At 43.8% G+C, this 15,312-nt stretch overlaps 1 protein-coding gene across 2 annotated transcripts in view; it reads left to right on the forward strand.

Moving 5' to 3' along the window:
- aatka (apoptosis-associated tyrosine kinase a) overlaps positions 1-15,312 on the forward strand; it is a gene marked incomplete at its 5' end in the record, with an annotated part of 29,173 nt that overhangs the window by 11,051 nt on the left and 2,810 nt on the right. Inside the window, 10 exons of one of the 2 annotated variants that reach the window (XM_080510858.1) lie at positions 1,450-1,583; positions 6,200-6,332; positions 9,190-9,269; positions 9,632-9,750; positions 9,883-9,970; positions 10,078-10,211; positions 10,609-10,693; positions 10,793-10,914; positions 11,088-11,237; positions 11,897-15,266. In XM_080510858.1, coding sequence (XP_080366984.1) covers positions 1,450-1,583; positions 6,200-6,332; positions 9,190-9,269; positions 9,632-9,750; positions 9,883-9,970; positions 10,078-10,211; positions 10,609-10,693; positions 10,793-10,914; positions 11,088-11,237; positions 11,897-15,266 — 4,415 coding nt within the window. Of the gene's footprint in view, positions 1-1,449; positions 1,584-6,199; positions 6,333-8,707; positions 8,824-9,189; positions 9,270-9,631; positions 9,751-9,882; positions 9,971-10,077; positions 10,212-10,608; positions 10,694-10,792; positions 10,915-11,087; positions 11,238-11,896; positions 15,267-15,312 lie in introns of those variants that run through there. The other variant, XM_080510859.1, reaches the window with a different exon arrangement.

The following is a 15,312-nucleotide window of genomic DNA, read 5'->3' on the forward strand; positions in this document are numbered from 1 at the left end:
ACATATTTTAGAGCAACAAATCAACATGAACAAGCATATATTGGAATTGTGAATACCCAAAGTAAACAAGCAAATCTGATGCAATAAGGCCCCAGTCTGCACCCAAACTCAGCTCATCACAGAGTGACGTCAAAGGAATAACCAAAGACTTACATTACAGTATCAGGGCAGTCTTTGAAATATCATATAACAATGAAACCATATGAAGTGACAAGGACTAAGTATGAACACAGTGCAATTTAATTGAAAAATTAATCTTTAATGCCTCATCTTGAATCATTAAATAAACTGTGCAGTTTATGCAGATTATGTTTTATTTAGTGATGTTCAGACTACTGAGGAGCACTCCTTTATTTCCCACCGGCTGCTGAGGCAGGCACGGCTTCGATGGTCATAAGATAGTCTCCATCTTGTGTCCAGTGTTTAATTGATTGGGGTTTAGTCCCCCGTGTGTTTGTTGGGCACTAAAGTTAGAATGTGAACGTCTATGAAGACTCAAAAACAATTGACGGTTTATGGAGGAACAAATATGTTTCATGATTGTCTTGACAAATAATTAGTGATGTTTATCATGTGCATATTTTTGTATATATCTATCTCAAGCTTTTCCCAACACTCTCTTCCTCATTTCCTCTCTCACACACGATCTGCCTCTATTTGTGTCCTTTCTTTTATCTGTGCTGGCAAGAGGTATAAAACTGTATATCTGATTATTTGTAGGTGCTCCAGACTCTGACATGTGGCTCTGTGGTCTGTTCCAAAGATGAACTGATATATGTGTGTGGCGCACATAATGAGACGTCCAATCGGCATATGTGCAGTCCTTGTGTAGCTATTAGTGACAGATATTCAGAAAACACATTTGTTTAATTTCAAGGTTTTTTTTTTCTTTTTTTATGTCTCATTGTGGGCTTAGCCTAAAAGCTCTGGGTGCATTGGTGTGTGAAAAATTGCTCTAACTTAATCAAAGTTTGGCTGTTATTTGAATTGCAAGCATCGCTTCTGGGATGAATTTGTAGGGTTGTACCAAATTAAAAGCTTATTATAGATTCACAACAAGCATTTTCATTCTTCAGCGGTTTATGCAGTGAAATGAGCCACTACACCTACTATATTTTTTAAATTATTAGTCATTAATTGTATGTGTAGGTGGGTGGTTCAAACTTTTTGCTCTCATGACTACGACTGCATGGCAACTACTGTAATTATGCGACAACACTCTGCTTCATATTCCACCTGCAGAGATACAAAACTGAAAACAATGCTAATGAGTCCTGCTTCTTTTATCAGGCTGTCAACAAAACAGCCACAAATCATCTGTGTGTGCACAATTCTCCTTTATCTTCATTGTGTTTTTAATTTCCTGCACGGCCCATCAGTTTGCCATCTGATCTCTGTTCGGATTCTAAACTTCATCCTTGTGACACTCTGTGGCTTCTGATGTTGCAGATGGGGCCCCGCTGAGTGAACTGTCTTGGCCTTCGTCTCTGGCGGTTGTCGCTGTCTCCTTCTCTGGCCTTTTCACCTTCGTCTTCCTCATGCTGGCCTGCCTCTGCTGCAAGAAGGGAGACATTGGCTTCAAGGTGAGCTCTGTGCTGCCCTCAGCTGGACGTGCTGTGGGGGCCACTCATTAGTCCAGGGTGCATGTTACAGGAAGGAAACAGGATAGGGCTTTCAGGCAGGCAGGTATAAAAAGACACTGGAAACGTATCCAATCCGTTCTTTATGTGTAGTTTTGTGTTTTAAAGACAAGACAAAAGAAAAAAAGAGGTTTTGGTCTTGTCTATGTTCAGTAATGTAATAATAGAAAGATTAGCCCCCTAATATTTGTCTCCCAATTGTTTTTCATATGCTAAATAATTGCTTTCATCTGTAGAAAGTCGATTAACTGATATCCCAATGGATTCTCTTTGTGCTAAGTACAGAATATGGACCTATTCATACAAAATAAATGGGTTGTGTGCATGTACAGAGGGAGAAGGTAATGTTCATTGAACAAAGGTGAAAAACACACACAGGAAAAACTGCCAACATTAAACGAACCAGACTTGAGAGGTTTAATGGTGTTGTGTCTATCCATCCATCTTCTGCATGCCCTTTCGAGATGCATGGTGCGGATCCTAGCTGGCAACAGAAAACAGGTTTCATCCTGGAAAGGTCACTCGTCTATGATATTCCCATTTATAGGCAATTTAGGGTCACCACTTAATCTGAAATGCCTGCCAATGGACAGTGGGAGGAAATCAGTACACTAGGGGGAAACCCATAGGTAGAGCAATTATTATTTTGAAACCACTGGATATTTGATTTTGTACCTCATTTTTAAAATACTACTGTGTAAACGTCAGGATTAAGAGCAAGTAAAGTACATACATCCTTTGCTCATTGTATCCAAGTATTGTTACCTGTCACACTTTGGCTCATGTTGCCTCTGTGCCGCCCTGAGCTGCCAGCGTGACTCAGCCACGCTGTGTCAAACACCACCGGCTGAGCTGGGCTGCCGATGAAGGATAACAGTCTCTGACAGAGGCGCGGGGGGGGGGGGGGGGGGTGTATATGGAGAGAGAGCAGAAACTCCACAGCTGCTGTCCAGACTGCTCCCTGCCGGGATGCATCTTCTATTATCATGCAGCCCTCTTCATGGAATTAACATTAAAATATAATATATGTTTTTATTTGTAATGTTAAATTTATCTTTCCCACTTTATTCTATAGGTTGCTAGAGCCAATCTGACTGTGGTCCACACACTCAATATTCACACTTATGGGCCATTTAGGGTAACCAGAGCTTTCCGAGAAAACACACACACACACACAGGGAGAACATGCAAACATTCCACAGAAAACCCCCACTCTCTTACTTGATGTGGGAACTTGCTCACTCTGAGGTTAGTGAGCTAAGAACAAGACAAATATTTTATGAGCAGAGAGACGGTAGAGAGTCGGGCAGAGGAAGACACACAAACTGCAGGAGAGACACATGAATGACATATAACTGCAGCAGATCCATGCTTGTGTATTAAAAGGAAAGAAGCTCAGTGCTTTTGATGAAGACTTCCAGCATTTCTAAACCCATCACAGCTTATTTAAAAAAAAAAAAAAAACTGGTCCAGGGGGGACAAACATGACAGTTCTCAGCTCGATCTTAACAGGAGCAACTGTGTCAGCTGCAGAGAATCCTGGAGACTTGATCAATACAGACATTATAGAAATAAAAATCCTAATCAAAGAAAACTAAAATAGTATTCATGTGACTGGGTTGTTCCGAATGTCTTTAGGGCAACATACCATGATTTTCAGTTTAGTCAATTCTGAGACATTGACTCTTTTCTGCCTTTACTTGCTTAAGCTTGGAGATTCAATATATCACCTTTTTAGCCAGGGATGCATTAGTTACAACTCTGCCTGAAAAGCAGTATGTTCAGATTTATGCAAATCATTTTGGGCTTAAGATAAGTTTTTACCAGTCTATTGATTAGAGAGTTGGTGAGAGAGCTGCAAATAATTAGATAGTCCAGGAGAGACTCAGGGAGCTAAACAGCTTTTTCATCTTTGTAATGAAAATCAATGAGAACAGCCTGTGGTGAGAGGTAAACACGGCCTGGATAAAAGTGTCTTTGCATAGGAAAATGCCTTCACCAATTGCTGGGGTTTTACTCTGTGTATTTGGGTGACCTTGTCTGTCAATCAGAAGCCTGATCACTACAACTTCTTATTGTGAAACTTCATATTAAAATCCTGTAAACATATTTAGGAGTTTCCAAAAAATAAAATGGCCCAAAGTCTTGTCCAAGGAGACATATGTAGAGCACATGCATTTATTTTTGAACAGATATGCTTGAAATAGCTTGGTCAAGTCACATAATTAAGATTTTTTTTAATGAAGATGACTGTAAAGTACTACATTTATGGGGCTGTGCGAACACATTCAACCTATAACATCATAGGTTATAGTGTTCCCAATAAAAATGTATTACAATAGTTAATATACTCCAATTAACACTATAAAGTTCTCAAGTCTCTATCTTGTCCTTTTACATTGGCTGCAAACTTGACAAAACGCTGAGATGGTTCCACTATCTATCCCCGTCTTTGGCAAGCGCTCATCACTCAACAGCTCATTTGTAAAGTGTGCAGTCGTGTGGGACTCCTGAATCGCACCACTGCACCGTCCAAAAAGCTTCATTATTCCTCTCTATCGTGGTGTTCTTGCTGGAGCGTGTAGTGCGAGGCTGGGCATTAAGTGCTTTCTAAACTGAGGGCACTCTGGGGAGCCGTGCAGCGCTGACTCACAGCCAGGTGCTCGCTTTCACACTTCACTCGGAGGAGAGTGGCAGATGGTTCTCTTGAAGGAGAAACACACATTCCTATGTACACACGGTATAATGTTTAATGACACACGTTGCACTGCACAAACACACACATACCGAGCCATTTAAATATTCCTTGTTTTTCTTAATATTTCCATCCTGCAGACTGGCTGTCATGCATTCTCACTTTTTAACGGTGTCACTTTTCTTTGCCTCTGTTGGGGCGACAAGTAGGTGCAGGCTAGTTATGGGTACCAGTACATTAACTGGGGAATGGATGCTGGCTTTGTAAAAACAGCTCTACACAGTCTTTGAGCAGGCCAACAAGATTGACTTGAATTATTAAAGATGTTGCTTTATGGGGTAAAACTCACTTGGGAAAGCATGGAGTAGGGAGTTCGTACTAGAACACTGTTCTGCAATTCCAGAAGAACACTGCTCCTGCATATTTCAGGCATTTTGCCAACACACATCATATAAATGAACAGCTCGCCATCCACGTTCAGCGTAAGCTTTTTATGGAATAATAGAACAGCATAATTGTTGGAAAACATCAAATTAATGTAAAAAATATAATAATAAATGTATACATATTGTAGGTTGTGGGACTTTACAGGTCTCACCTAAGCTTCTGACGCTATTATTGTATATTGTCCTACAAAGACAAGGTTCTGTTAATTGTGTCTGTATATTTTACTCCACATGAACTGCTTTCTCCAGATCTGTATTTTTCACTTATTTGGCTGTCTGATCAAGGTCTCTGGACTATAATCAGAAATAATACCTACTGAGGAATGTAAAGATAAAGCTAATTCAGAAGTCACATATGGAAAAGAATGAAAGACAGCCAAAATGACAATACAGGATTTTTCTAAGGATGAAAATCATCCTCCTTCCTACTGCACTGTGAAAGAAGCCGATGTAATGCACCCGGCCTACCTTTTGGACTGAGATAAGCTTCCTTTATGCACGCTGTAAAGAGGTTCGAAGCAGTGTAGAGACAGACTACAATGAGTCGAGAGCAAGGGCACTGCAGTAGATTGGGACTTAAAGCGGATGAAGTAGGGATAAAGCAGGCAGGACAGAGCAGGAGGTGTGGGATATTGAGTATGGAGAACAGAAAGAGAGAGGGTCACTATTTTCCTTTCCCCCTCTCTCGCTCTCTTTGTCTCTCTCTCTTATCTACATCTATCTCAGCAGCAGTGGTGTTGTGGAAGAGAGGGGGTAAGTCTGTAGTTAAAGGACCTGAGTTTTCTTCTGCATAACTCATTATAGCTCCTCCTTTTCTTCCTCATAACGTGGTGCAGACACTTAACCTTTAGGTTGTAAATGTTATTTCCAGTTATTTCTTTTACAGCACACAGAGAATGTTGTAACACTCAAGTCAGAGAATGGAATACAGATCTCCGGTTCTGGTGTAAAAGTATTAAATGGAAAACATAGAAATATAGATTAAAATGGTATTATGTGCAATGATGAATGAACACATGTCGTCGGTGGAAAAGAAACAACTTCAGAGAGTATTACACAACTAATCCACAGTGATGTAGTAAAAACATTATCGTAAATGTTTTGGAAGCTTTTAATAACCAATTAAACAATGAGTGAATAAGCAATTGTATATGTGAAGACCTGTTTAAGAGCGTGTCTTTGAATTGAAAGACTGAAAGAGAGGCATTGTGTAAACATTTTGAATGGTATGCGTTAGTGTGATCCCCGCAGTGTCGTAGCAGTGGCCCACACAATGCACCCCACAATCTACACGACTTATGTATATGGGTAGGTGGAAGAGCTTCGTTGCCTTCACAGTGGAACCATTGTCTCCCACTATCTCAGTGGAAGGACGGCTGTGAGCGGATGACTAATCGCAGCGTGTTTCTTTGCAACAGGAGTTTGAAAACACTGAGGGAGAGGAGTACCAGGCAGATCTGGCCTCGCCTTCCTCTCAGAATGGCCCCGAAGTTTATATCCTTCCCCTCACGGAAGTCTCCCTGCCAGTCTCCAAACAGCCCGGCAGATCCAGTAAGAAAACGCACAACATTTCTCTTGTTTGTTTGTTCTTTTTCTCCTAACATCTCTACGTCTCAACAAATGAAAGACATATGTGCAGTGTGTAAGGTATTTCTTTAGGGCCCTACTGCAGTGCCGCATAGTTTAATGTGTGTGAAATAAAAACAAAACAATAGCCCACTGCAGAGGAAGGAATCTGACCTAAACCCGCTGCCTTCTGTACATTGCTGCTGACAACAACCAATGTCCAAGTGACAGACTTTTAGCCACTCATTTATGCATGCTATTTTGATATACTTGGCATTATTCTGTATGTGTAATCCCTCACAGGACAGTGTAAATTGGTGATTCATTATTCACAAAATCTGGGATGTTGCTTACATAGGATATGTTGATCTGTGTAAGCCACATCTTGTGTGCTCAAACAGCCTCACCCTGCATGAGTCACTGCCTGTCTGCGCTGCACCATGCTCAGCCAGAAGGGAGCTGCGTTGCCGCTCAGCATCCCAGGATGTGAGCGCCAGCGATGATTGGATACGGCAGCCTCAGGCTCTCAGCCAATTGTTACCCTCGCCTATGTCCCCCTTCGCTACCGCTGTATGATTGGTCCAGGTGTTGCAGGGCGAGGAAAGGCTGAATGGTGAGAAGAGCGATTGTGGAAGAAGGAAACGGTCATCCCGTCACTGAACTAGAAGAAACATGGTCTATGACTTATTCTTTAAACATGTTCTACATTTGAAATCACTGTCGTGTTGTATTTAATAGACATGCCTATTGAACATGCACAGCTATTCTATTATTTTGATGTTGTGAAAAAGACTAACATGATAAGGAAAGTCTAAATTTTATTCCTATGACATCAGTAACATAAAGGTTAAGTGAATCTGCTGTTTTATAACCAGATGTAGTCACTGAAAGATCCTGCATACATTATGCACGCCATGAATGGTCCACCCCCTGACTTAACTACACCCAACAAATAAAAGAGCTGTTTAACCACAAGAGCAAGACGATATACAAAAAAACTATTGTGTACTTTATACATTAACTATGAATGGTGGTTTCTATATGAACCAAGCATCAATTATACATCACTATAAACACGCACAACGTCTGCTATTGATTTGACAGTCCTGCTTATCCACTTGTGGCTCTGATACTTTATGCAGGAGGTCATTTAATGCTTTTAAACTCAATACTAAGACCAGATGCATCAGTCAGTGTGTGCTTCATTCCACGGTCCCACTGATCCTACAGCCCCACTGCACCCTGCCAGGCTCTCTGGGAATGCCTTTAGTAGGACAGGAATGCACACTCACGCTCACACATTCCACATTTGGTATAATACCACTTCTTAATTTGTCCCTCTTGCTTTCTGGGTTGGGGAGGGGCGGCTGAAGCTCCGGGTGGAAAAGTGTGGGTCTGTCCAGCGTTCCAATGGAGAATGGACTTGTTGTGTGTCTTCTTTGCATGTCTCCGAGTGTGTGTTTGGCGCACTGTGTACCAGGGGACTCTGCGTGAGCGCGCGAGTGAGCGAACCAAACAATGGCTCCGTTTTAGGCCGGCTGTGCAGTGGGGGAGCATAAGGCCGGGCTGAAACGTCCATGGAACGCACTCGTGGAGGACTGGCATTATGGGCAGAATACAGTGAAGGGTCTGTGACAGGATGAGGAGAGACAGGGTAAGGGTGGTGGCATGCACCAGGACCTAAGAGCGGGTTGGGGGGGGAGGGTGAGATAGTGAGTGAGTGTGTATGACAGAGGTCTTTTTTGCATCGGACAGAGCAGTGTTTGTGTCATGTTTGGCTGAAGAATGCTGCTGTCCTGAGTGACAGGGGGGCATTATGCGGACCTTATGTCACGACTGGGTGTCTTGGAGCTGGTGCGTCAGACAGCACACTACCAACATGCGTGACGGTCACATCAGGCGTGATACATGACCAGAGAGTCTCAGTGTTCACAGCAGAATAGACTCGGGACTCCTGTGTGGATCCATCTGCGGATCGGCTCACCGACTCCAAGTTATGACAAGTTCTGTGCAAACTTTATGTTGAAGTTTTGTATAGGAACCAAGGACGCCGGTGTTTGGTCGACAGCTGGAGAGCTCCAGACAAGGACAGTATGTGTGTTTGTGTATATCCCAGTTGGAAGATGAGCTCGGTGGAGAAAGGGAGAGGCAGCATGGGGAGCTTGTTCAGCTGTGCGAGGGCTCGGAGGGTTAAATCCTGCCGAGGCTCGCACACACACACTCTGCGACCGTGGGTTCTTTCCCACATACACACAATGAGGCTAAGGCGCCTGGGGCTGGAGCCACGGGTTCTTGGTTCTCACACTCTGAACAAGCACTTCGTCCCTGCCGGGATCTCGGACTCAGTCCTTGTCACGGTGCTCAGAGTGGCTGGCCGCTCCGCTGCTCCATCATCATCATCATCATCATCATCATCGTCGTCGTCCTCTCCATCACCATCAACATCTCAGTTAATGAAACATGAAGATCCAAGGAGGTATTTCATTTGGATGAGTTTTCAAAGTAATCTTTTTTTTGTCGTGGCAGAATTTTCTTCCTTGTTGGTAAAGTAGTATTTCACTCAACCGGGAAAGAAGTTTGGAGTTTGCATAAGTGCCTTTATGCAACACTGTCTCAAGTGAATGGAACAATGTATTTACAAAACTGTGAAATTATGTATTGACTCAGAGGGGTTTGTTTTTGCTGGGTTTGAAGCACTGTTTATACAGACAATCTTTAACCTTCCCTTTTTCTCTCTCTTTTGGTTACTGAGAAAAATGTAAATTTTCTCTTTGTCACTCAGTTACTGTATAAACATAGACATCCTGTGTAAAAGTTGTCTTATGTTTCTGTTCTTTTCCAGTTCAGCTGCTGAAATCTTCGGACCTTGGCCGCCATAGTCTGCTGTATCTAAAGGAGATTGGACATGGCTGGTTTGGCAAGGTAAAACATGGTCATTTTTTTTTCTAAAATCACACACGTACAGTGTTTTGGGGGATCCATCAACACCAGCTGTGCAGCAATTATTAACTGTTACTGCATCTGCCATGACTGTATAAGCTGATCTCTGAGATGCTTTCTACTCCATAAGGAATGTGAGCCTAATGTGTTGATGATCTCACTCTTGCGAGGCTAATCTGTGGTGTATCAGGGTGTTCATAGGAGTTGGTTTTTCACAGTTACAGCAAATTCTTTACAATTTATTATAAAGCTGTACCCAGTTCTACTCTTAACATGCCGTTAAATGCGACTGCATATTATTGGTAATTTCAGTAAAGTAAGCCTTTTCTGCTACTATCTCTCAGGTTCTGCTGGGCGAGGTCAATGCGGGCCTCAGCACCACCCAGGTGGTGGTGAAAGAGCTGAAGGCAAGCGCCAGTGTCCAGGATCAGATGCAATTCCTCGAGGAGGTCCAGCCACACCGGTAAGAAATGTCAAGGTAGCACTCAGTCCAGCTCAATCAATGATGCGGTGTGAATGAGGAGGACGCATCAGCCCTTCTATAAATTGTTTTTTGCCTCCATTCATACCTACTTGAATGCTGCTGCTCTTGCAGGACTCTTCAGCACCCTGCCCTCCTGCAGTGCCTAGCACAATGTTCAGAAGTCACTCCGTATCTGCTGGTCATGGAGTTTTGCCCTCTGGTAGGATACAAATCACTAACAATAATTGATTATTTACATTGAAATACTTCCAGGCTTGTATTTATGGAAAAAGCAACACATTTAATCATTTCCTTTTTGTCTCTCAGGGCGATTTGAAAAATTACTTTCGTACTTGTCGGCTGACTGACTCTGAGACTCCCGACCCTTTGATCCTGCAAAGGATGGCATGTGACATCGCCTCAGGCCTCCTGCACCTCCACAAGTACAATTTCATCCACAAGTAAGTTACATCCATCCTGCCCCCTCCAACCTTCACTCGCCTGAATGTGTGATGCGCTAAGGAGGAAGGATCCACAAAGGTCTGTGCGCCCTCTGCTGGCCTCTCCCTGCAACAACATCCTGGTGCTGCCTGAGTAGTTGTTGCAAACTCCAGCATCAGTGATTTTGTTGCGGGGGGCGAGCCCCTCTCGCTCTGCCTTGCCACCAGTCACTGCTCACCCTAAAGATGTCCATTGTTTGTGAAGAAAGTGAAATTAATTTCCCATTGTAGCAAGTGCTTTAATATAAAGTTGAAGAAAATCCATTTTAAATGTACAGTAAAACATCAATGCATGGGTGTGCACAGTAGTTCAATTGTTGGAAAAAGTTTATCTCTCTGTTGTCATTCCTCCCCAAAGTGACCTGGCCTTGAGAAACTGCATGCTAACCTCAGACATGTCAGTTAAGATTGGAGACTACGGGCTTTCTCACAGCCGTTACAAGGTCAGTCCTGTACTCATGATGTCTATAGACATCACTTTTCAGTTTGATTAACCTAACAAGTACTCAAAAAAGTAGTTTTTTTTGTATGTGTAACTACAGGATGACTATTATATAACACAAGATCAAATTTGGGTGCCCCTGCGCTGGATCGCACCTGAACTGATAGACGAGGTCCATGGAAACCTACTGGTCGTCGACCAAACCAAGAGCAGCAATATATGGTGAGATACTCAAGAAGTGATTGACCAGAAATGCTATTGTCTTTATTGAGATGCCCTCCTATACAAACACCCGGTTTAACAAAAAATATATACGTTAGTTTACTTTGTTTTGTGAAAAGATTGATGCATAAAAGTGTGAAATAGTGGCTGACTTTTATTTTGATCTGTTTCAGGTCATTAGGAGTGACTATGTGGGAGCTCTTTGAACTGGGGAACCAGCCGTACAGACACTACTCGGACAGACAGGTGTTGACGTACGCCGTCAAGGAACAGCAGCTCAAGCTTCCCAAACCTCAGCTCCAGTTCCCATTGGCTGATCGCTGGTGAGACATGTCCACTCACTCATATACAAAATACACTGCGCACCTAAATGCATGCTGATGTTTAATCATCTCTGAATTCTTAATCGTGGATTTATAACTACTCTATGTGTCCTGTTTTTCAAACAACATTATTTTTTGGGCCTCTGATGGTGCAGCATCACCCTGGAGAAAATTGCTGTATTACTTGTTATGGTAGATGATCAATAACACTCCTATTCTTTATGATTCCCTTGGAATCTGCCACAGTTGAATCACCTCATCCTTCTTTACTAGGAAAGGCTTGCCAAATGTTTATTTATTTATAAAAAATTTTAAATTGGTTCTCAATTTATTTAAACATGTCCCATAAAAAACAAAGGAGAATGTGTGTAGAAGAGACTGGAAAAAAAAACACCTCCTGTTTATCAGTACCACCTTATGTATTCTTTATGGTATTTTGAATTATTCTGAATAAATGCTAGGTCTTTCTTTAAAATGCAGACACCTAGAGTTTTCTTTGCGTTGGCTTGTGGTTCAATACAATACATTTTGAAACCTCTGCCTATCACTCTCTCTGTTAATTAATAAACTGTATTCTTAAGGTAGTGGACTGTTCTTTGAGCTCTTAAAAAGAGTTGTTCACTTATTTCTTTTCTTTTCCCTGTGTTCTTTCTGTGCAGGTATGAAGTGATGCAGTTCTGCTGGTTGCAGCCAGAGTTGAGACCCAGCAGTGAGGAAGTCCACCTTCTGGTCACATACCTGTGTGCTAAAGGCTCCAGCGAAGCTGAGGAAGACTTCGAGCAACGCTGGAATGCCTTGAGACCCAATTTGCTCGGCAGCACTTCCCACACAGCCACATCCACAGCCATCGTCCTCACACCCACATCTGCATCAGCTGATGCCCCCGTTACAGACCAATCTCAGACAGCGGAGCTGGCCTCCTCTGCTTCCTCCTCCTTCCCTCTCTTGGAGCATTTCTCTGACAGTTTCCACTCCGACACTGGAGACGACCTGCTGACCGTCACAGAGACCAGCCACGGTCTTAACTTTGAGTACAAGTGGGAGCAGGCTCGAGCTGAGCAGCCTTATTGCGCCTCCTCCACCAGTGGGCCACTAGGTCAGGGAAACCCATATTACCAGGATTATTACTACTCAAGCAAAGCAAGCAGCTCAGGGGGCTGCAAGACTGACAGTCTGACCTCCAGCATGTCCCCGTCCTATTATGAACCCGAACACCCAGGCGTGGTCCCAGTTTTGAGTGCACACAGCCCATCAGTCAGCAGCGAGTACTACATCCGCATAGAGGAACCAGTAGAGTGTAACATTAACCTGGATGACAGTATGGTGGACTATAGTCCAGGATTGGAAGCCAGTAACAGCAGGTTGTCCTCTGAGAGTCGAACTGGCGTGTCGCAACCTAGTGCTTACTGGTCAACTGCTAACCACACTAAATCCCCTGCCTATGACTCTGACTCAAGTCCCACGATCCAGCTAACCATGGAGACACTGAATAAAGGTACAGCCAGCACCAGTCCTGTAAAGCTAAGCCACACTCCCAATTGCCTCTCATCCAATCACAAAGACTCAATCTACTGTGGACAGTCAATCGCACTCAAGACTTGCCACCAAGCCCATCTGTCTGAACTAGAAACATCATCGGAAACCGTTTCTAACCTCCACCCTGAGGCGTGGCTAGAAAACCCACGTGGTTTGTCACAAGCAGTCAGCAGCCCCAGCTTAGGGTTCTGCGATCCATACCTTGAAGCAAGCACAGGCCGCAGCACGGTTAAAGAAAACTGCCATGCTGTTGTAGGCCCCTTCAATAAGACTCTTCCTGTTGTTAATCAGATTGTTATTGATGTAGGGACAGACGAAGGCCTGTTGATGGGTCAGAGACGAAGTGGCGATGGTGAGGCAGAGGTTTTCTCTGAGGGTGAAGCCACCAACTGGATCTCAAACCATTCAGCAAATAATAATAGCCTGAGTTTCGACAGCAGGCATACAGGCAGTGGAAATGACAGCTATTTAGACATTCAGTATGCAGCTCAGTCCAACACAACAGAAATGTGGTCTCTAACCAAGGCCACCACTAAGACCTTCCACAGTTTCAAGCCTGGTGGCAACTCCAAGGAAGGTGACGATTTTGGTTGTAATGCTGCATACGATACCAACTCTGAATTAGGCTCATACATTCACTTATGTCACAAAGAAACCGGAGAAGCTGTTGCTCAAGTGGTAGAGGACATGACTGAGCAAAGTACTGATTCTCTTACTGGCAACTCAGTAAAAAATACCAAAGGTAAAGAGAGTGGAAAACTTGTAATGCAGCCATTATTTAATGACGAGAGATTGTATTCTGAGGTGGAAACTGAATCAGGTTTTGTAAAAGAGACTCAGACTGGCCCAGTGGGAGCCTTGTCAGATAGGTTGAGAGGTAACAACTGGGACCGGATCTCAACAGGTATATCTTTTGATTTGAGTGCCAATAAGCTAAAATTTGCTGAGCCCTCACAGAGCAGCAAGGCAATAGACACTGGGGTGGGGGTCAGAGACTCAAGCGCTTGCCTGGTTGAGCTTGGTGACTACAGTGAGGACGATGATGACGACATCACAGATATTACATCAGGGATCTTTGCCGACTTCAACCTTGACTATGCTGAGGTAGAGGAGGAAGAACTCAGTCCCCAGAAGAATCCAGTGGAAAACCATGACCCCATAGATGCTATTAACCTATCATCATCAATGACAAGCTCTTGTGACCAGGCCTTCAGTCCTGATCCCTTTAACACTCCAATACTCCCCAAATCTCTGGATAGTGGCTATGACACAGAGAACAATGAATCACCAGAATTTTTCTTCAAAGAGCTCGGTGATCCCCTTGGTGGTGACAGAAGCCCGAGGCTTGGAGGAGAATCTGAACTTGTACTTCAAGTGGGGTTAGGGCAGGCTGTGTGCACTTCCACAAGCAGCTCTGAGTTCCAGTTGAAAGGCCTGACTGACAAAAATCCATACAGGGACTCGGCTTATTTTTCTGACTATGATGCTGAAAATGAGAGGAGTCCTCAAGAGGAAAACAGTAAGTTCTTTGTGGGTTCAGGCAGCCGTTTTTTCCCCACTGAGAAACTGAGGTCCATAGGAGAGTATGACTCTACAAAAAGGCATTTAAACAACGAGGAACTTTTAACAAATCGGAGACACAAAGACAGTTGTGTTCTGGTCAATATCTCAGCGGCTGCTGCCAATTCATCCAATTCTTTTCTGATGCCCGGGTTGTCCATGCTATCGCCATTTCCTCCACAGATGGGTGGGTGCCTGACCAAAGAGTCTGCTCCAGCAGAAGATGACTTTGGGTTGGAGACAGAGCACCCAGGAGACGAGCCCCCATCAGAACTGAGCTCCTCCATTGGGTCTGATCCTTCTTCCACTGTGCAGGAGGCCTCAGCCAACCACGAAGAAGGGAGCAGGAAAGAAGATGACTGCTCCCCTCTCCAGTCTTTGCATTCTGGATCCACCATAAGTGATTACAAAGATGAGTCACCCAGAGAAAATGAAAACTGTGATGGCTCCACAGAAGAGGAGGAGCTGCCTGAATTCAGTATTGTGAATGAGGAGAGAGAGGATAGAAGAGAGAGCGCAAGGATAAATGAAGAGGATTTTGAGGATATCGATGCAGAGGAATGTGACTCACAAGACAGTTTATGTGAGGAATCCAACGGCCCTCTCGATCTGTCCACTTCCTCGTCTTTGCTGGAGCTTTGTGGAGAAGATGTCCGAGCTCCGCTGGAGGAGGCCGAGGATGAAGAAGACTCCGATGACAGTGAGTCTGATGAAGAGCTGAGGACCTACAACATCCAAGATGAAGACAGCGAAGAGAGTGAGGAGGATTTCACCATAGTGCCAGTAGTGGTGAGTGACTGCAGCAGGGCTAAACACCTCCGTAGCCTTCTGAAGATGCCAACCCTGCTCACCCAGTCCTTCTGTGACGAGTTGGAGAGGAAGAAGAAAGCCGTGTCCTTCTTTGACGATGTTACAGTGTTCCTGTTTGATCAGGTATGTCATCACAGTTCATAGTAAAGAGATGGCTAATGTCAAGGAG

The sequence above is a fragment of the Blennius ocellaris genome (assembly GCF_963422515.1).
Source record: "Blennius ocellaris genome assembly, chromosome: 16".
NCBI lineage: Eukaryota > Metazoa > Chordata > Actinopteri > Blenniiformes > Blenniidae > Blennius > Blennius ocellaris.